The 22,281-nt window shown below is 41.5% G+C and overlaps 2 protein-coding genes across 4 annotated transcripts in view; one reads left to right on the forward strand and one right to left on the reverse strand.

The window, feature by feature from the left end:
* Nucleotides 1-1,115: 1,115 nt before the first annotated feature.
* The window catches only part of PPP2R2B (protein phosphatase 2 regulatory subunit Bbeta), a 685,183-nt gene continuing 664,017 nt past the window's right edge, over nucleotides 1,116-22,281 (reverse strand). For all 3 annotated transcript variants that reach the window (XM_061189802.1, XM_061189801.1, XM_061189800.1), the window contains 3 exons: nucleotides 11,846-12,015; nucleotides 4,418-4,509; nucleotides 1,116-1,798 (listed from right to left, as the gene is read on the reverse strand). In XM_061189802.1, the coding sequence (XP_061045785.1) occupies nucleotides 1,519-1,798; nucleotides 4,418-4,509; nucleotides 11,846-12,015 (542 nt within the window). In that variant the 3' untranslated portion in view covers nucleotides 1,116-1,518. The remainder of the gene's footprint in view (nucleotides 1,799-4,417; nucleotides 4,510-11,845; nucleotides 12,016-22,281) is intronic.
* Nucleotides 16,034-16,542, forward strand: LOC133090044 (nuclear cap-binding protein subunit 2-like). Its single transcript, XM_061188299.1, is given in 2 exon segments — nucleotides 16,034-16,135; nucleotides 16,137-16,542. Coding segments are annotated over 2 exon segments (474 nt in total). The 3' UTR covers nucleotides 16,509-16,542.

Here is a 22,281-nt window from a genome sequence, read left to right on the forward strand (position 1 = left end):
TTTAAAAGGAAAATTCTCATGTCAAGCCATTTCACTAAATGCAAGTCTGGGGAAATGAGTCACGGTGACAGGAATGGAGACACTGAGCCCAGGCCCGGCTTTGAGTACCTCCCACCTCCTCCCTGAGCCTCCGTTTCAAATTTCTCTGTCTTTTGAATTCATTTAGTCTCTTTCCCAGAGGTGCGTCACAGGAGACTTTCTGGAAGTTATATGTCTGAATCCTCAACGGGGGTGTGGTGGGGGGGAAGGATGAACCAGCCTCCCCAGTTTCAAGCAGACTTTACTTTGATGTCAAAGCTTCTTGATTCCCCCATATTCCATTTTTGTAGGAGGAGAACCCTCTGGTCTGTTTTTCTAGATGGTGAGCTTAGGTTGGATTAGAAACACTTGATTAGCCTTTACAAAGCAGCATTTTTTATTGGCCATTTTTGTTCTAGCTACAGTGGAGATTGATGGATTGTTACTTTTGGTTACAAAACCCAGGAAGAGGGGAGGGGGCTGCTTTGGAGACCCACTTTCTCGGGGAGCCAGGGCTGGTGCCATGGCCTCCAACTTACTGTTGCGTTTAGAATGCCAGATAATAAACAACCAGGACTCGGCCTTTAGAAAGAAGTCGATGGAATAAATAAGCTGGAAAAGGTTGAAGGGAAAAAGCCAAGGAACATGTAAGTAGAGGATTATATGGAGCCATTTAAAATAACAAAAAGCAAGAGTAACAAAGCAGCAGATGGAATCTGGCCGCACACGGCCTTGCCAAGCTAACTCTGAGAAGCGAAGTGTTCTCTTTATGTCCCCTGAAGCATTCATGGTGTTTCCTAGCCAAATTCTCAGGCTGTTTCTATGGCGCTTACAAGAAAAGAAAAGAATATAGCAGTGCTGATGTGGCCCTTTTCCCTTCCCATTCTGCATCCTCTTTGCAGCCTTGTGAAATAAATAAATCTCTGGTTCAAATGAAATTGTGAAAAAGAAAATGGAAAATGGAAAATGGAAAAAAAAAAAGTGCTGTAGGGGCAGGAGATGCTGACTGGTTCTGAATTTTCACAAAACAAGGAGAATTTCTCTAAGAGTAGAGTAAACGGTGTTTATTTTTCGTTGAATTTTTTTTTCAATCATCATCAAATGGAGTTGCTTAATTAAAAAAAAAAGTATCTCTTTCTTTTCTCTTTAAATACTACAGACAACCTCATTTTATCTCAGCAGACACCTAGAAACAAAACACTGGACCCACCAGAGAAAACGGGGCAATAAAAGCATCAGAAATTCAAGTCAGCTATGGAAGAATTACTGTTAGCTGGCAGCTCTCAATTCTAAACAGAAGTGTCCCAGAACCTGTTGGGTTTGACAAAAGTTTCTTAGAACTGGGGATTTGGGAAGGTTGGACTCCGTGGACTTCTATTCCATTTGTTTCCTGCAGAGGGAAATTAGAGTCGATGCATCAAATGAACACCCAAAGAAACATTTAAAAACGTGTTTGACTAGTATTCAGTATGTGAGATTATTAAGTAATAACTTGTCCTCCTAGTTAACCTTGTCCTGGAATATATATAGGTTATTTGTAGCCGCCACTGCTATAATATTTTCTGAAGGATGCCAAGCTGTATGCAAGATCTTTTTGCTAAAGTCCAGACTGTCGACACTGATCTCGTCTTTTCTCCGCTTGCCCCCCACGCACACTTTGCGCGGTTTTAAGATAGCTCGGGGTTTGCTGTTTTCCCTCGAGGCCTCAAGGGTCACATCGCGCTTGGTGTTTCGGTCAAACATCCTGAAGAAGTTGTTGTAGGAGCCCGTCATGATGACACTGCAAAGCACAGAGGAAAAAGGCAGTGACTGAGTGCTACAGACAAAGGCTTTCTAGAGCAAACGACACCACAATGTGGCCAGCTTATGGCACACGAGAAACAAACGAGAGACCAAAAACTGCAACAGGCTTTGTAGTGTGACGTTGAGTTTCTTTGGAATCACTAATAGCAACAAACTCTTTGGCTGGGTGAAGGATCGTGATAACCCTCCTTGTAATTTACCAACAGATTCCTTTTGGTGCTTGGGCTCCATAAATGAGTCCAGTGGTTTTAATGATCCCAGCCCACCTCCCTCACATCAGGATTCTGAGGCTGGAGTGAAGTTATGAGAGTAGGAACACTGAAAACAACCGTCATTGTATTGTGTACATTTAAAGCACGGTTACAGTAGGAGGGATTCTGTGTTGCCCGACCGCTAAGGCTTTCTTGCATCAGCACTGCAGGAGGGATGCTGGCAGTACAGCACACGTACCAGCATGTTTCCTCCCCCTGCTAAGAACTAGATCTAAATTCAGCTTTTTCCAAAAAATGAGGTGCCATCATGGTCTCACTCGGGAAGGGAGTAAACAAAAATTCAATTTTGAAAGGATGTAGGATAAGGAAATAAGCCTTTGAGGGGACTGGCAGATGGTGTCTACCTTTCTACAGGATTTATCCATTCTCAGGCATATATACAATTGATTAAGAGAGCAGTGAATGCCAGAGCCTTCCAGAAGCAATGGACTGACTCTTTAATGGTGACAGTTTGGACAAGATGACAGGCTGAGGGAAAGATACCAAGTAGCGTCCCATTGTGGCTGCCCCCTGGAGAGGTGGGCGTGGCCTTGTTTGTGGGTGAGGCTCTGACTGGCAGGTTAGGATGGGAGAACACAGCGTCTCATCTGGGGTTGGAGAAAGGTGAAGGAAAACCGACAACACTGGGCTACAGCCAAGGGGCCGAGTTTTTGGGTACTTTGTTAGCTGTCCAAGAAATTAACCAAGGGTTAGATTTTTGTTTTGCTGGCCCAGGAAACTGATGCTGTGAAATGTGTGTTTCTGTCATAGAGCGAGCTATTATTACCTCATCAGTCAGGGTGCTGAGTGCTTTACCCCAGACTTCATTTACTCTTCCTTCATCCCATGTAAGGGATTTACACAGGAGGAAAAGTGAGTGACTTGTACAGTGTCACACACCTAATAAGTAGCCAAGTCAGCTCTCCAGCCCACATCTGCCGGACTCCGGGGCACAAGCATTCAGCCACTTGGCCTCACTGCTTCCCATGCACTGACCTTTGCTTCCCTCACCATGACCCGACTTGTTTTTAAACAGTAAGAGAAAGTCTTTTCTGGGAAAATAATCTCAACCTTATCTGGACCAAGAATAACATTTTCTCAGTTACGGAAAGAAATTGTAATGCGGTGGAAAGCATGTTGATTTTAGGATTCAAACTCTTCCTCTTGTCTCTACTGCTTACTAGTTCATGAGCTTGGGCAGATTACTTTATCTGGCTGAGCCTCAGTTTCCTCAACTGGAAAATGGGGATGGTGAAAACAATCTTGATGGATTGTGGTCAGGATTAAAAAACATGATGTGTGTGAAAGTACCTAGTAAGTACAGTTTTTGAACCTTGGTTAAGATAGGAGGGAAACTGGAACAATAACAACCACAAATATTAAAAAAAAACCCTTTTCTTAATAAACAATGAATAAATGACAGCTGTAAATGAAAAGAAATAAAATAATAGGGTTGGGCTAGCTTCTTTTCCCCTCGAGGGCCTTTGTTAATATGTCACAGTTGCTCTGCCCTCTGCCCTCTACCAATTGGGCAGTGTGACATGCGTCCTCTGCCACGTGGTGATTCCTTCCAGGCCTGCTAAGTGGAAAGCTGATTTTGGATCACTGACAAAAAAAAAAAACCCAACAAGGGTCACAGAGAGAGGCCTGTGCTCACTAAGAGCTTGACTCTCTGAGTGCTTTGCCGTGATAGAATTTCCCTGCTTCCAGGCACTACTCTGCTGGTGCCGCCTTCATTGGGGAACAGCCCCTGGTAGCCTGTGCTTACTTCTCCTGGAAATCAGAGAGTCATCTGAAATATATGTCAAACCAAAAAGAAACTATGGGGAGGTAATAGGAAGTACTGTTGAAATCAAAGGCCTTAAAACAGTCATAAATCACTTTCAGGACATGTGATAAATGAGGCCGAGTAGAATTCGGTTAATGAACCTCCAGGGCCTTTGGCCAGGTCTATACTGGCAGCTTCAAGGAATAATTTTCCATCTAGAAAGCACACTCTGCAGTCATCTGAACGATTCATGCTGGAAATTTGCTGGTGGAGCTTCAGTTTAGGCATGTTGACCCAGCTCTGGGAGTGTCTTGTGTGTACAAGGTAGGATTTTCTTGAGGTTAAGTGGTCACCTGGGCCAGTCCTGAAAGAGGAGTCAAGGGTCTCACTCATCCCTCCCTCCTTTCCAGGCCTGCCTCAAGGGTCGTCCAGTGGTCCACACGGTGTGTCTCTGCCAGGCCTCGGGGCCGATTTTGATCTCCCTTTGGTTGCACCCCGCTTAGGATACACAGCCCAGGGCCTTTGCAAGGAGAGGGACCACCTTTGGTAAGTTCCCCGCCACAGAGACCTTTCTTACCTGTCTGACCCATTCCACACACATTCAAATTTATCAAAAATGCAGTCATTTTCGTAGAGGGAGCACAGCTTGCTGCGGAGGTAGTCGTGAACCTGGTTGGGGAGAAGACACATTAAGAGGGTGTTATTATTTTTAAAAATGATTTCTCTGTGTGGAGCTCCTCTTTGGATGTGAGCTGTTAATTCTTTCAGTGTAAATGTGGCTTGAATCGGATGGTCTCAGATCTGAACCCAGGTGTGGCCCTTTTCAGCCTTGGGACATTAAGATGGGTTAGTGAGCTGATTACATGGCTAGTGTGGATTAAACAAGCTTGCGTACATAGATGGTGGCAGAGAGCAGGGCCCATTAAGCGGGAGATTCCCATTTTCTAAGCTGATTTAGAGGACCCCGTTCATTCAGCCTTTTATTCGACAAATATTTATTGAACGCCTGCTATGTGGTTGGGAGAGAGCCGTGAACAGAATACCCCTGGGGTGCTTTCCTCCTACTGTTGGGGAAGAGACCATATAACCAAGTAAATATATAAGATATTTTAGATGGTGATAAAAATATAGAGAAAAAAACATGGAAAAAGGGAGTGGGAGTATTATTTTATACAGGGTGAGTAGTCAAGGGTTCACCTGAGAAGGTGGCATTGGAGCAGAAGCCTGAAGGAAATGAATGCACCTCAGTGGTATCTGGGGGAAAGGCTTTCCAAGCATGGGGAACAGCAAACGCAAAGGCCCAGAGGCAGGAGTCCTGGAGGCAGTGGGGTGGAGGGTGGCAACAAGCAGAGGGTGGAGGCCTCAGCGTGTGCTGACCAGTTCCCGTAGGCCCCTTACTCTGAGTGATGTGAACAGACTTCACAGGAAGGATCCTGAGCCTGCTGTGTCATGACAGAGTGTAAGCCTGCAGGGCCAAAGGCAGGGAGGCTAGGTAGAACCTGGGGTGATAGATGACGGCGTGGACCAGAGCGGGCAGTGGTGGGAGGTGGTCGGATTCTCGACGTGTTTGGAAGGAGAGCTGATAGGACTTGGGGATGGATCCACTGTGAAGTGTGGAGAGGAAAACAGGAGTCAAAGAGGGCTCCTGCATCGTTCTCTTGAGCAAGTGGAAAGATGGAGTTGCCATGTTCATTTTTGGGATCTATAATTTGGAGATGCCTATGCAAAGGGAGCTCATCCAGTAGACTCTGATGTGATGTGCATGGCGCAGCCCTGGAGTATGCAGCAGTTTTCTCCTGTTTCTATTTTTCAGTGAAATAAGAAGCAAGGTTATCAGCTGAGAGTGAGGAAGGGGAGGGGGTGGTCGGGAAACAGTGCAGGGTTTCTGGAAGGCGCTGAGCGCCGCTTGAAGTTGTTGGATGTGAATTTTAAACGCATCTGGTCAGCATGGTTGGGTGTTTTTCTCCAGCTGCATTCAGCATCTCAGGTGAAGATGGCAAATAGGCAGAGGATTAGGGCTTGGAGGGCAGTAATCTGGGTGCAATTTTGAATTCTTCCTGAGCTCTGTCATAGGGACTGGTAATTATAACAGGTATACATAATATGCCAGCTTGTTATTATTAGCCAGGCACTTTAGCCATAGAATCTTATTTCATCTCTAACATCATCTTAGGATGTAGGTGTTGTCATTCTCTTCGCTTTAACAGAGGATGAAGTACTGGGTATGACACCATTTGTCCGAGATCACACAGGAAAGGAAATGACAGAATGGGAAGTGAACCCGGGATCTGGGTTCTGGAGCACACACACACACTCTTGCCTTCTCTAGCAATCTACCTCCCACTGGCTCTGCCTCATTGGCCTCGCCTTACGTGGGGTCTCAGTCCTAGACAGGAGCTGTGATAAGGAACTGAGGTGAGGCCAAGAGGGAGCTAAAATTGGGTGAAGGCAGAGGGACGTTATGAAAAGCACTGTTTGTTTGACTTTGTTTCGATGGACACTGATGGTTCACTCTCCCTTTTCCTGCAGCCTGGGCCCCTCTCCTCCCTTGACCCCAGAGTTCTGTTGGATGCTGAGCTCAGAGGCTCAGCTGTGTGCTTAGCACTGGGCAGAGGAATGAGGTCAGATTCATTCCTTGTTCCATTAGATATTCTGGGTATTTGAAAAGCTCTCTGAGTTATTTGGACAGTGTAAGGATTTCTAAGTCTGCAAATTAATTTCCTCCACCTTTACTCTCTTGTTCCCAAACAAACAGTTCTGGGCCTTGTCAGGGTATTTGCTTCAGTGTTGTAGTGACAAGAGAATCCATCTGCAGCTGGGCTTTTGGCTTTGTTAGGTAATGGTATGTAAGGGCGAGGCTTGTGTCTTGAGCTTGGGAACTCTGCTATAAATTAAATCATTCATTGTCCTTCCCTTCCTCCACCTTTTGTGCATATTGGAAGTGGCTCAGATCTGATCTGGAAGGCGATTTTGTTTGTAGGGCCATTTCTGCTTGTTGAAGATCTCTAGTTATCATTAAGAATCCTTGAGCAAAGCAGAAGAGAGTCCTGGGACAAAGAGAGAGCTGATTCCAGGTCTTGACAAACTTCTTTTTCTATCAAGGCCCAGATAGTAAATAATTATACTTTGTGGGCCATATAGCAACCACCCAACTCTACCCTTGTCATGCAAAAGCAGCTATAATACATAAACAAATGAGTGGGAGTTGTGGTCCAATAAAATTTTATTTACAAAGATAGATGATAGGTGGCAGACAGGATTGGCCTCTGAGTCATGGTTTGCCTAACCCTGGTCCTGACTATAATTAATTCCCCCTCTCCCAAATCAGCACAGACTATTTCCTTGGAAGAAAGTGATGGTGGAGGTAAGGGCATAAATTGGGGGTCGAACTTTTCTTCTGATGGTTGGAGGACCCTGACCTCAAGAATCCATCTCTTGTCTAGAAAGCAAGCCTGATTGATTCTTGCCTTTTCTTGATTTTATCATTGACTTGCTTCCAAGTTCTGTGTAATAGAGGAAGAAGAGGAAGAGGAGTGGGGCTTCTGAAGGGGAAGGATGTCAAGACGGAATTAGTGCAGTGGGCAATGGGAGCCAAATTGATTATCCTCGTACTCCAGATCTCCTACTTTTTGGAGCAAAAAGACAGGCAAAATAGATCCTGTTTTCAATCTTATCTCCCCCTACTGCTTCCTTGTATCTGTTATGGAGCACTTTTTTTTTCATTATTTTCCTGAGACTTTTTATTTATTTATTTATCTGATGCACCTTTTTTTTTTTTAAGTTTAGCTGATTTAAAATGTTGTGTTACTTTCAGGTGTATAGCAAAGTGATCCCATTATACACACACATATATATAATTTTTTTTCAGATTCTTTTCCCATATAGGTTATTACATGGTATTGAGTAGAGTTCCCTGTGCTATACAGTAGGTCCGTGCTGGTTATCTAGCTTATATATAGTACTGTGTGTGTATGTCAATCCCAAACTCTCAATCCATCCCTCACCCACTCCCTCTCCCCCTTAGCAACCACAGGTCTGTTCTCTGGAGTCTGTTTCTGTTTTGTAGATAAGTTCATTTGTGTCATATTTTAGATTCCCCACATAAGTGATATCATATGATAAGTGATATCATATGATATTTGTCTTTCTCTTTCTGACTTACTTCACTTAGTATGATAAGCTCTAGGTCCATCCATGTTGCTGCAAATGGCATTCTTTCATTCTTTTTTAGGCTTACTGATATTCCATTATATATATGTATCACATCTTCTTTATCCATTCATCATCGACAGATGATGGACATTTAGGTCACTTCCATGTCTTGGCTATTGTAAACAGTGCTGCGGTGAACACTGGGGGTGCATGTATCTTTTCATATTACGGTTTTCTCTGGATATATTCCCGAGAGTGGGACTGATAGATCATATGGTAATTCCATTTTTAGTTTTTTAAGGAACCTTCAGACTGTTCTCCATAGTGGCTGTACCTGTTTACATTCGTACAAACAGTATGGAGCAGTTCTGGGAAGTTCCTGACTACCTCCAACTGAGGGCCTCTACAGGAAAAGATCATCTATTATACTATGAAGGTATGTTGCACATATATTCTGTTGTAAAAAAAAAAATCTTAGGCAGAGAAGATGGACTTTTTTCCATCAGAGGAGAGAAAAAGGTAAGATACAGACATGAGAAACAAACATCTAGAGAGCAGAGTAAGGGAAAACTTAAGACTCGTGGTCCTATTTGATGCTTCTCTCTTCATGTTGCAAATATTGTTTCTATGCTATGTTCCTATGAGCTTGGGGATGGCCTTCTTGACACTGAGTCTCCCAACACAGTGGTTCTCAAATCATGTACTTGTGGGAGCCTGCTATTGTATAGTTGATAGACCACTGTGAGGTCTAGCACGATTAAACTCTGTTGGTTTGTTCTTCTATTTCAGGGGTTGACAAACTTTTCCTGTAAAGGATCAGACAGTAAATATTTTAGGCTTTGTGAGCCATACGGTTTCTGTCACGACGACCCAACTCTGCCGTTGTGGCATGAAAACAGCCATAGATAATAGGTAAATGATCAGGTGTGGCTGTATTTCAATAAAACTGCTTTTACAAAAACAGATGGGGGGCTGGATTTAGCTCCACAGGTCACAGTTTGTCAACCCCTGTTCTATAGGAAAACGTGAACATAGCTCATCATACTTAAGTCTACAGCTTCTTATTCCTAGAAACATGCTTGAGATCAGTTGATGGATATATGAAGATACAAAAGCGTATCACCTGTCTCCCTGCCCAGGGAAGGCAGTAGTAATTGATGATGGAATTCCTTCCCACTGGACCAGTCCTTACAATTTTTTCAACAGTGTTCCAGACACTCACTCAGTTTGTTTACCATCTTTGATATACTATATTACCATCTGATATGGTATATAAACTTAACTAAATTGCTTTGAAATATGTCATCTAAAATAAGTTAAATAATTTTTGTAATATTTAATTTCAATAATGGGCTATGAGAGCTCTTTCTCAGTGTTCTACAAACATTTCTATGTCTACTACTAGGTAAACATGGTTTGAGAACCATGATCTTAAAATGCTGATGATTCCATGTCACAGCTAGCTAGCTTTGTTCTAAAAGTCTTTCCCTAAAATAAAAGTAGTAATTGCTCCCCCCACCGTGTAGCCTAATCTACTTTTCTCTAAGCGTGGCTCTCCAGTGGGCCACACCCCTGTCAATATCACCCCCTCTCAGGTTCTAGTTCCCACTGCCATCTCTTTCGTACTAAGGGATGTAACACCAGATGGTTTGACTGCGCAGCTGGAAGGGGACACTCCTGTTTGCTCTAGCCCTGTGCTGGAGATGAGGGCTGTGAGCGGGAGCCTGAGGGCAGCATGTGGGGGACAATGAGAACGCAAACACACAGGGGATGTTATCTGAACTACAGGGGTAACCAAACTACCTCGACCACATCTGTGGTCTTTTTTCTGGCCCCCAAACCTTTTTTACAGCTTCACGGTCAGCCATCAAAGTCCTCAGTGTCCTCAATCTCCTCTCTCAACGTTTCCTGCGGCCACTCATGTGGCGGCTGGACTTCTGCCCTCATGTGCCAAGGTGGGTGGGCTCCGTGCTGCTCAGGACAATCATTCCTGTCTCGGGTCCTCAGCTCCTTCCAAGTCATGCCATCCAACATGACTTCCTGCTACCCATCCTTCTTACAGTCATCAACAGTTCTCAGCCCCTCTACCCCATTCCTGGAAGCCACTCTAGCGCCTCAATCTCTCTTCCGTCACCATCCCTGCCATCATTCTTAGCGATTCGAATACTCTGGACTCACTCTTGGTTACTTGGCCTCATCATTTTCAGTGCGTTTTGTCCTTTGCTTTCTGGGTCATATTATGAGCCTTGTCATTACTGTAACTGTATTTGTTGAATAAGTATCACTCTATTGTTACTTCCTATCATTTTAGTTCATGCCCTTTAGTATCTTGATTCTATCAATTCTTCATTCCCCTTCTTACCTACCTTAGATTCAGCCAACCATCATTCCAATCAATCAATCACTCCCTTAATAGATACCTTCAACAAACTTGCTTTTCTCCCTCCTTCCATTGTACTTCCTTGGCAAAAACCCCATCACTGGTTAAATCTAACTTTCTGCTCTTCCTTACCTGTACCAAGCAGGTGAATGTGCCTGGGAAAAAACATACAATCACACAGATTAGTCTCACTTTAAATCAATAATATAAACCTCAAGTGGATCCCTGAGCAACCCTACCATACTGCCCTAGTCAATTCACTCTCTTAAATGAGTTTTACACTTTTCCTTCTCACTCAGCTAATGACCTTGCTTCTTATTTTACTGGAAAATAGAAGCAATAAGAAGAAACCATCTATATGTTCCCATCACAAAATTGACAAACCTACTGCATCTGTAGCTATTTACTCTTTTCTCTTTCCTTTGATGGATGACTTGCCCACCTCATCTAAGTCCAATTCTGCAATGGAATCTATTCGCTTGAGAAGTTGACTGCTTCAATTAATTATCTCCCTCTCTATGGGCTTACTTCTATCAGCCTAAAACGAGCTGTGATGACTTCCTCAATCCTGCATTCCATTCCAGCTATTACCCCATTTCTCTATTCCTCTTCAGAACAAAATCTCTTTCAAAATTTCACTACAGGGCTTCCCTGGTGGCACAGTAGTTAAGAATCTGCCTGCCAATGCAGGGGACAGGGGTTCAAGCCCTGGTCCGGGAAGATCCCACATGCCACAGAGCAACTAAGCCCGTGTGCCACAACTACTGAGCCTGCGTGCCACAACTACTAAAGCCCACGTGCCTAGAGCCTGTGCTCCGCAACAAGAGAAGCCACTGCAATGAGAAGCCTGTGCACCGCAAAGAAGAGTAGCCCCCTCGCTCGCTGCAACTAGAGAAAGCCCGCGCAGCAATGAAGACCCGAAGCAGCCAAAAATAAATAAATTAATAAATTAAAAAAAAATTTCACTACGTTTCCCATCCTCTAGTTACAGTCTCTCTTGAACCCACTCCAATCAGACATTCATTCCTACCACTTCACCTACAACTCTTTCATTAAGGTGCCTGGTAATCTCCATGTTACTAAATCCCATTGGCCATTTCTCAGTCCTTCCTTGATTCAGCAACAGCATTCGGCAGTTGGTGACTTCTTCCTCCTCGAGACAGTTTCTTCACTCAGCTTCCAGGACTCCTCTCAGTTTCCGTCCTACCTCACTGCACTTTCTCCAGTCTCTCTTGCCAAATCCATTTCCTCTTCCCAGCCTGTAAACACTGGGACCTCAGAGCATGGTTCCTGACCTTTCCTCTAGGCTAGATCTATCCAGACTTACGCTGAACTGTCTACCTGCTATTTCTGGATGTTTAACTGGCTCAACATGTCTTTTATCTTCTGCTTTGTAAGCCTTTGCAGGCAGGGGCTGATTTGGAACCCTTGAAGAAGTGCCCAATCTACGTATTAGTGGGTGGTGGTCTGTACCTGGTAAGTCTCGATGGGGCGGTTTTCCATGTTGAGATCCCAAACTTTGACCGTCAGATAGTCTCTGGTCATGATATACCTCCCACTGTGGCTGAACTTCACATCCGAAATCGAAGAGATGATTTCAGAGAAAAACGACCTGTTGCTTGGATCTTCTGGCTCTTCAAAAACTGCAGAACAAAAGCAAAACAAAACAAATTTAGTACATCCTTATCAGCTGATGCTAATGTGTTTGGGCCAGCTAGAAAGCCAACAGTCTAACCTGGAGTAGGGCTGGAATCTGTAGAATATAAGTTGCTAACAGAACTGTCAGCTCCCTGGCAGGACAACAAGCTGTCACTGGTTTCCATATTTTGTTTCTCATGGAAAGACTCCCATGGGACTTGTCACATCCACAGATCTGGCACTGACGGTTCACAAGCTCCAGGTCTATGTATCTGACTCTTTCACTTTTCCCCATGGTTGCTGGGTATCACTGCATATACTATAACCTGTAGTCATCTTACACACTTAAAAATTTTCTTTATGCCTTTTTTTGAGATATAATTCACATACCATAAAATTTACTCACCTAAATTTTATAGTTTGGTGGGGTTTTTTTTTAGTATAATCATGCAACCATAAACAAAGTCTAAATTTAGGACATTTTCATTACCTCATCCCCTGTAAAAAACCCACAACAACTCCATTCCCATTAGCAGTTACTCCCCATTACCTATTCCTGCAGCCCTAGGCAACCACTAATCTATTTTCTTGTTTTATGAAATTGCCTAGTCTAGAAATGTCACACAAATGGAATCATCCCCCCCCCCCTCTCTCTCTATATATATATTCTTTTTTGGTGACTGGCTTCCTTCCCTTACTGTAATGTTCTCAAGGTTCATCCATGTTGTGGCATGATTCATTTCTTTTTATGGCTGAATAATATTCCATTGTATGGCTATATTACATTTTGTTTATCCATTCATCAGTTGATGGGCATTTAGGTTGTTTCTACTTTTTGGCTATTATGAATAATGCTGCTATGAATAAACACAAGTTTTTGTGTGGACCTATGTATACGTATCTCTTGGATCATGGTGCTTAATAGTGGGACTTTGCTGCCAGACTGCCTTGGGCTTAAGGTCAGACTACCGTTGACTAGCTGTGTGACCCTGGGCAAGTTACTTAACTTTTCTGTGCCTCAGTTGCATAGGTAAACTCTGGCTACAACGTCTTTTGTGTATATTTTCCATTTGCTCTGGTATCTAGCTGCTTATTATTTCATTCAACAGATTCAGCTGATTTCCACTCACAGGAATAAAAGACACTGAAGCTTATTGTAAGCTGCCTTAATTCATCTTTCTAACCTTGTTTTTGAACTTCTCTGGTTCAGACTGGATGTGCAAAATACATCTTGATGTTTCCCATTTTTATGCCCTGCCTGATCATTCCTCCTTCATTGTGTCATATTTTGCTTGATTCATATGTCTCATCTTTTACATGTTATTTTAGCCCCAAATGATCTTTTCTTTTCTCTGAAGCCCCATCACACTTGGTGTGGCCTGTTCACTTAGCATTTGCTCAGGTATTCTCCCAATGAAAGCATCGTTTCTCACATTAGCATTTAACAATCCATGGCTTATCTCAACTAGGAATGTGAGCTTCTTGAAGGCAGGATTTTGTTTTTTATCTTTGAACTGAGACTCTTGCACATAAATGTTCAATAAATAGTTGTTGCTTGATTGGAACCAAAGCCAGATAAATTAATGAAATCTTTGCCTTCTGGGTGCTTAGCATGTATGATGTTGAGCTATACTTATCTGCCTACATTTAATTATTTTTGACCTACGATAATGGCAACTGAGTATGGTTCCACTTAATAAGCGTTTCTATGACAATTTTAGGCTGAACCAAACATCAGTCTTCAGGTTACTGAGTAACTCATCCCCCAAGGCTTCCTCTTTCCTGCCCGTTCAACACACTCACAGAGTCATTATCAAATTCTATGTAGAAAATCTATAGGCAGAGACAACATGGTGGAGAAGAAGGACGTGAGCTCATCTCTTCTCACAAAAACACCAAGATCACAACTAACTGCAGAACAATCATCAACCAAAAAATGCTGGAACCTATCAAAAAAGATATCCTACATCCGAAGACAAAGAAGAAGCCACAACAAGACGGTAGGAGGAGCACAACCACGGTAAGATCAAACTCCATACCTGCTGGGTGGGTGACCCACAAACTGGAAAATAATTTTACTATAGAAATTCTGCCACAGGAGTGAAAGTTCTGAGCCCCACATCAACCTCCCCAGCCTGGGGGTCTGGCAACAGGAGGAGAAGCCCCAAAGAATCTGGCTTTGAGGGTCAGCAGGGTTTGACCGCAGGAATTCCACGGGACTGGGGGAAACAGAAACTCCCCTCTTGGAGGGCACAGAAACCCCACTCTTGTGTGCACCAGGACCCAGGGAAAAAAGCAGTGGCTTCATAAAAGCCTAAGCCAGACTTACCTGCTAGTATTGGAGGGTCTCCTGCAGAGGCGGGGGGCAGCTGTGGCTCACTGCAGGGACAAAGACACTGGCAGTGGTAGTTCTGGGGAGTACTCATTGGTGTGAGCCCTCCCAGAGGCCACCATTTTCTCACCAAGACCTGGCACCACCCAAAAGCCTGTAGGCTCCAGTGCTGGGATGCCTCATGCCAAACAACCAACAGGGCAGGAACACAGCCACACCCATCAGCAGACAGGCAGCTTAAAGTCTTCCTGAGCACACAGCTGCTTGCTAAACACACCCCCTGACATGGCTCTGCCCACCAGAGGGACCTGCACCAGGAAACCTGCACAAGCCTCTTAGACAGCCTCATCCACCAGGGGGCAGACAGCAGAAGCAATAAGAACCACAGCCCTGCAGCCTGCAGAAAAGAAACTGCAATCACAGAAAGTTAGACAAAGTGAGACAGCAGAGGATTATGTTCCAGACGAAGGACCAAGATAAAAACCTACAAGAACAACTAAATGAAGTGGAGATGGACAACTTACCCGGAAAAGACTTTAGAGTAATGATAGTAAAGATGATCCAAGATTTCAGAAAAAGAATGGAGGCACATATCGAAAAGATACAAGAAATGTTTAACAAAGACCTAGGAGAACTAAAGAACAAGCAAACAGAGATGAACAATACAATAACTGAAATTAAAAATACACTAGAAGGCATAAATTGCAGAATAAGTGAGGCAGAAGAACAGATAAGTGAGCTGGAAGACAGAATGGTGGAAATCATTGGCACAGAACAGAATAAAGAAAAAAGAATGAAAAGAAATAAAGACACTCTGAGAGATCTCTGGGACAACATTAAGCACCCCTACATTCACATTATAGGGGTCCCAGAAGAAGAAGAAGAGAGAGAGAAGGACCTGAGAAAATATTTGAAGAGATAATAGCTGAAAACTTCCCTAACATGGGGAAGGAAACAGTCACACAAGTCCAGGAAGTGTAGAGAATCCCAGGCAGGATAAACCCAAGGAAGAACAAGCCGAGGCACATAGTAATCAAATTGACAAAAATTAAAGGCAAAGAAAAAATATTAAAAGCAACAAATAACATACAAGGGAACTCCCATAAGGTTATCAGCTGACTTCTCAGCAGAAACTCTTTAGGCCACAAGGGAGTGGCACGATATATTTAAAGTGATGAAAGGGAAGAACCTACAACCAAGAATACTCTACCCAGCAACGCTTTCATTCAGATTCGACAGAGAAATCAAAAGCTTTACAGACAAGCAAAAGCTAAGAGAATTCAGCACCACCAGACTAGCTTTGCAACAAATGCTAACGGAACTTCTCTAGGTAGGTAGAAAAGAAAAGGCCACAAGTAGAAACAAGAAAATTACAAATGCAAAAGCTCACTGGTAAAGGTAGGAAATCATCCACACACAAATGTGATATCAAAACCAGCAATCATGAGAAGAGGAGAGTACAAATGCAGGATATTGGAAATGCATTTGAAATTAAAAGACCAGCATCTTAAAACAATCTTGTTTAAATATAGACTGCTATATCAAAACCTTATGGTAAGTACAAACCAAAAATCTACAATAGATACACACACGAAAAAGAAAAAAGGAATCCAAGCACAACACTAAAGTTAGTCATCAAATCACAAGAGAAGATTCTCACAGTGGCGGCGTCCTCGGCCACATTGTGCACTATGTCGGGTGGCCTCCTGAAGGCGCTGTGCAGCAACTCCTACATCAAGCTGAGCCAGTACCAGGACCAGCACTTCCAGGGTGACAGTGAAGAACAGGAAAAATTAATTACTGAAGGAAAGCTGTACACCGTATGTTGGAAATCTTTCCTCTTATACAACTGAAGAACAAATCTATGAACTCTTCAGCAAAAGTGGTGACATAAAGAAAATCATCATGGGCCTGGATAAAATGAAGAAAACAGCATGTGGGTTCTCCTTTGTGGAACACTATTCAAGAGCAGATACAGAAAATGCCATGTGGTACATAAATGGAATGCGTCCGGATGACCGGATCATTCGCACAGACTGGGACGCAGGCTTTAAGGAGGGCAGGCAGTATGGCCGTGGGCGTTCTGGAGGCCATGTACGAGATGAGTATCGTCAGGACTACGATGCTGGGAGAGGAGGCTATGGAAAACTGGCCCAAAACCTGTGAGTGGTGAGAGCCCCATCATGAAAAACTCACTCCTTTGGCCTATTGAATTTGACGTGCGTTACCCAAGGTCTGCAAACCTGCCCATTTTTACCAAGCTTTAATCAATGTCTCTACTGAGCTGGAAGCCTCTTCATGGTTTTCCACTTAAAAATTATTAAAGGAAAGAATCCAAAAGAATGCCTTTAATTCTATAGTCTTAGCATCTTGGTCGTGTGTCAGATTACCAGAATGATTTCTGTTACCAGGTCAAAAATTGTGTTCCTTAGCAACAGACTTCATGTATAATGTTGATCAGCCAAAAACACACTTCTTTTAGGAAGATTTGAAAAAAAAAATTTAAAGTGTTTACCGTGTTTGCATCTAAGTAGGTTCATGGTCTACCTTGGGGCCTGGAATTACTATTTTTAAAATTTTAAGTTTGCATGAGATAGAGTTTAATAAGTGGAGTTTTGCTATGTAATGTAGTTTTACTCTAAATTAGGAATAAATGTTTGATAACTGATTGTTTTTCTATGTTGAATTTTAATCTCTAAAGGCAAACTTAAAGAGTCAAGGGAACTTCCTAAATAGTTGGTAAGCATTAGACAGTCGCAGGGGACACCACCTCTTATGTGCCTTATATATCAGGAAATTAGGTCAGGACTTGAAGGGTATTTACAGACACATTTTTCAAAATATGTGTTTTAGCTAACGCTAAAAAGACCAAGGGTCTGTGTTACAGGGAACCTCAACTACTCTAAGGGCAAGGGGTGACGCTGTCAGTAGGAAATGGGGAGGAAATATCAGGAGATGTGAGTTAAATTGCCTTGACATGATGAAGGTTGCTGTGAGAGCCATCAGATCTTTTTTTTTCATTTTCAAACGGATCTTGGGAATTGAGTGGGGTTTTTTTTGTTTGTTTGTTTTGTTTTGTTTTTAAAAAAAGAGCTTAAAGATCAAGAGAATGCTTAATAAAAACAAAATCAGAAATGCTTCCCTCGGGAAATGTTTTGGCTCATTCTCATACTGAAGTCTGTCTTGTTTTTTCCCTAATTGTGCTAAGTTTCAGAGCCTGGATAGTGAGCTGGTGGTCTCTACAGAGAAGGGAGTCTGGAGGATTTATTTTGCATTTGTAAGGCAAGAGAGAATTTCTCTAATATTATGTGAACTATTGCTCATTTTAAACTGGTAGTCTAGTATAATTTTCCCTGATGTAAGTGATATTTTTTCCTCTAGCAACAAAGTATCCCTTAATTTCCAGTAGTTTGTGAAGTTGGGGCTGAAGTATCTCGATGTGAACATCTTTCATGTTACAGTAAGTGTATGTTTTCTCAAATTTAAACTAGCTATTTGAACTTTAAAAGATATCTCTAAATTAGCTGTAACTATTTAGGAAAACATTTGCAAATATCTAATTTAATGAGGACATACAATTCATTATTAATAAAATCTTTTTACACTGTAGTTTGAATTAATGTATTTTATATTTTGCAGTAAAATGCAACTCAGATTTCTATAGGCCTTAAAACCACAGACAGTGGTTCCTATTTGAACTGTCTTCTGTAACAGATTTCAATAAAATTGGACCAACTTATAAAAAAAAAAAATCACAAGAGAAAAGAACAAAAGAGGAAGGGGAGAAAAAAAGACCTACATAAACAAATCCCAAACAATTAACAAAATGGCAATAAGAACATACATATTGATAATTGTCTAACATGTAAATGGATTAAGTGCCCCAACCAAAAGACATGGACTGGCTGAATGGATACAAAAACAAGACCCATATATATGCTGTCTACAAGAGACCCACTTCAGACCTAGGGACTCGTACAGACTGAAAGTGAGGGGATGGAAAAAGATATTCCATGCAAATGGAAATCAAAAGAAAGCTGGAGTAGCAATATCATATCAGACAAAATAGGCTTTAAAATAAAGACTGTTACAAGAGACAAAGAAGGACATTACATAATGATCAAGGGATCAATCCAAGAAGAAGATATAACAATTATAAATATATATGCACCCACCATAGGATCACCTCAGTACATAAGGCAAATGCTAACAGCTATAAAAGAGGAAATTGACAGTAACACAATAATAGTGGGGGACTTTAACACCTCACTTATACCAATGGACAGATCATCCAAACAGAAAATTAATAAGGAAACACAAGCTTTAAACGACACAATAGACCAGATAGATTTAACTGATATTTTTAGGACATTCCATCCAAAAACAGCAGATTACACTTTCTTCTCAAGTGCACATGGAACATTCTCCAGGATAGATCACATCTTGGGTCACAAAGCAAACTTCAGTAAATTTAAGAAAATTGAAATCATATCAAGCATCTTTTCTGACCACAACACTATGAGGCTAGAAATCAATTATAAGAAAAAAAACTGTAAAACACACAAACACATGGGGACTAAACAATATGCTACTTACAACCAATAGATCACTGAAGAAATCAAAGAAGAAATAAAAAAATAACTAGACACAAATGAAAGCACAATGATCCAAAACCCATGGGATGCAGTAAAAGCAGTTCTAAGAGGGAAGTTTATAGCAATACAATCTTACCTCAGGAAACAAGAAAAATCTCAAATAAACAACTGAAACTTACACCTAAAGGGACTAGAGAAAGAAGAGCAAACAAAACCCAAAGTTAGCAGAAGGAAAGAAATCATAAAGATCAGAGCAGAAATAAATGAAATAGAAACAAAGAAAACAATAGCAAAGATCAATAAAACTAAAAGCTGGTTCTTTGAGAAGATAAACAAAACTGATAAACCTTTAGCCAGATTCATCAAGAAAAAAAGGTAGAGGGCTCAAATCAATAAAATTAGAAATGAAAAAGGAGAAGTTACAATGGATACCACAGAAATACAAAGCATCATAAGAGACTCTATGCCAATAAAATGGGCAACCTAGAAGAAATGGACAAATTCTTAGAAAGGTACAGTCTCCCAAGACTGGACCAGGAAGAAATAGAAAATATGAACAGATCAGTCACAAGTAATGAAATTGAACCTGTGATTAAAAAACTTCCAACAAACAAAGTCCAGGACCAGATGGTTTCACAGGAAAATTCCATCAAACATTTAGAGAAGAGTTAACACTTATCCTTCTGAAACTCTTCCAAAAAATTGCAGAGGAAGGAACACTCCCAAGCTCATTCTATGAGGCCACCATCACCCTGATACCAAAACCAGACAAAGATACCACAAAAAAGGTGCTGTTTACAATAATCAAGACATGGAAGCAGCCTAAATGTCCATCATCTGTCGATGATGAATGGATAAAGAAGATGTGGTACATATATATAATGGAGTATCAATAAGCCTAAAAAAGAATGAAATAATGCCATTTGCAGCAACATGGATGGACCTAGAGATTATCATGCTAAGTGGAGTCAGTCAGAGAAAAACAAATATCATAGGATATCACTTATATGTGGAATCTAAAATATGATACAAATGAACTTATTTACAAAACAGATACAGACTCAGACATAGAAAACAAACTTATGGTTACCAAAGGGGAAAGGTAGGGGAAGGATAAATTGAGAGTTTGGGATCGACATATACACTCTACTATATTTAAAATAGATAACCAACAAGGACCTACTGTGTAACACAGGGAACTCTGCTCAATATTATGTAATAAACTAAATGGGAAAAGAATTTGAAAAAGAATAGATACATGTATATGTATAACAATCACTTTGCTGTACACGTGAAACTAACACAACATTGTTAATCAACTATACCTCAATATAAAATAAAAAATTTTTAAGATCTCAAATTCTTTGTAGAAAATCTAATATAATCTAATATAATGAGTTGTCTTTCAAACCTTGCTGAATTAAACCATAAGTCAAACCAAAATACTAATTTTCACAGAACCATTTAAAAGAACAACAAAAAAACTGATCAATCAGAATTGAACTTGAGAAGTTAAAAACCTATTGAAACAGAAAAACATGAAGTCAATACAGTCTCTGACCCCTTGTCTCAGTCTGTGCCCGTTTCCCTTGGACTTCGATGGAGCACTAATGACGGCCCCTGGGCTCTGATTGGTATCCTCAGAATTGAGAACTAGATTTTCACCTTAGTTTCTATTCAATGTAATCTCATTAGGACTGGGGACTTAGAAACTCCACGCATGCCCCATACAAACAACCCCATAGAGAGAGGAATGGGGGCCCTGAGGCTTGGTCACCCCCTACCCAGTGCATCTGCAAGGCCAGCTTGAGGCAGTAAGTGGGAAGGGCTCTGGAAACTACACTCTGGAGGCAGTCAATTCCTGCCTCTGTCATTTACCAGCTGTCCACATTTTATTTACTACTCTGAGATTCCATTTTCCCAGCTGCAGAGTGGACATGCATATTGCTTGGCACATAGCAGGTCCTCAATAAATGTCAGTCGCTACTTTTATCATGAAAAGCATGCATTGGTTCTGTATTAGCCAATCATATTTCATTTACTAAGATTCTTGGTGGGGAGGGATAAATTAGGAGTTTGGGATTAGCAGATACAAACTATATAAAAGATAAATGACAAGGTCCTACTCTATAGCACAGGGAACTATATTCAATATCCTGGAATAAACTATCATGGAAAAGAATATGCAAAATAATATATATGTAGAACTGAATCACTTTGCTGTGATTTTTTTTTTTTTTAAACACCTGAAACTAACACAACATTGTAAATTAACTATACTTCAATTAAAAGACTCGGGAATTTGGGACTGAGGACTACAGAACCTGGGGATATTTAAATGAAGTAAAGAATATTTACAAGGTTATACCTAGGACTCTGTTCTCCAAATGTTTGGCATACCAGCAGGCCAGTGTAGCAACATTGTAAAGCCTTAAAGTGACAGCCCCAGAAAATGGAGGTGAAATGAAAGAAAATTTTTAATCAAGCCATGCATCGCTAATTATTTATGTAGAATGTAGAGGCCAGGATATAGATAACATACCCACCAGCACAGCACTTTGTAATTCATTACATGTTTATGCTTATCCAATTCTTAATATCAACTCCATGAATTCCTTTCATTCATTCAGCAACAATATTTAATGGTGTCAATAATTACTGTTTATGGGAAGCTTATTATGTTCCAGGCCCTATGCTTTGCATGTTTTATCTCATTTAATCCTTACAACAATCCTATGAAGTGGGAACCATGATTTCTTATTTTATAGATGTGGAAAACTAAGGCACAGAGAGGGTTTGCAACCTGTCCAAGGACAACACAGCAAGATCAAGTAGCTCAACCAAGGAAGAGCTGAATTTTGAACTTGGGTCTATCTAACTTCAAAGTCTCTGTTCTTAATCATGATGCAATTCTGCCTTGTACCATCTACAAGACCTTATTTCAGGAGCTGTAAGAAAACACCAGGGTAGAATCTACATAGCATCATGGAACTATAAAGCTGGAAGGCTCTTTCTTTTTCCTAGTTATTGCACTAAGTGTTTTTTATTGTGCATTAATTAGATGAAAGTTAGTGGAAGGGCTCTCAAGGCTCTTAGTCCTACTCTAGCCTGTTTACACAGCCCAAGTCCTTAAGAGAATAAATCCATTTCAAACACTTAAAAGCACAGCTTCTGTACCAAGGGCTCATGAGTTCAAGCCTAACCCCATCATTAGCACCTGTAGGTCGGGGCCCCCAGGACTTTGAATGACCCTGTCAATACACCACAAGAAGCCCAGGCCATCAGGTCATCTCTCACCCCTGGATTCTAATCCCCGTGGCCTGGCTGCAATGAGCCAGCCTTTC

This window comes from Eubalaena glacialis, chromosome 4 (genome assembly GCF_028564815.1).
Source record: "Eubalaena glacialis isolate mEubGla1 chromosome 4, mEubGla1.1.hap2.+ XY, whole genome shotgun sequence".
In the NCBI taxonomy this organism is placed as follows: Eukaryota; Metazoa; Chordata; class Mammalia; order Artiodactyla; family Balaenidae; genus Eubalaena; species Eubalaena glacialis.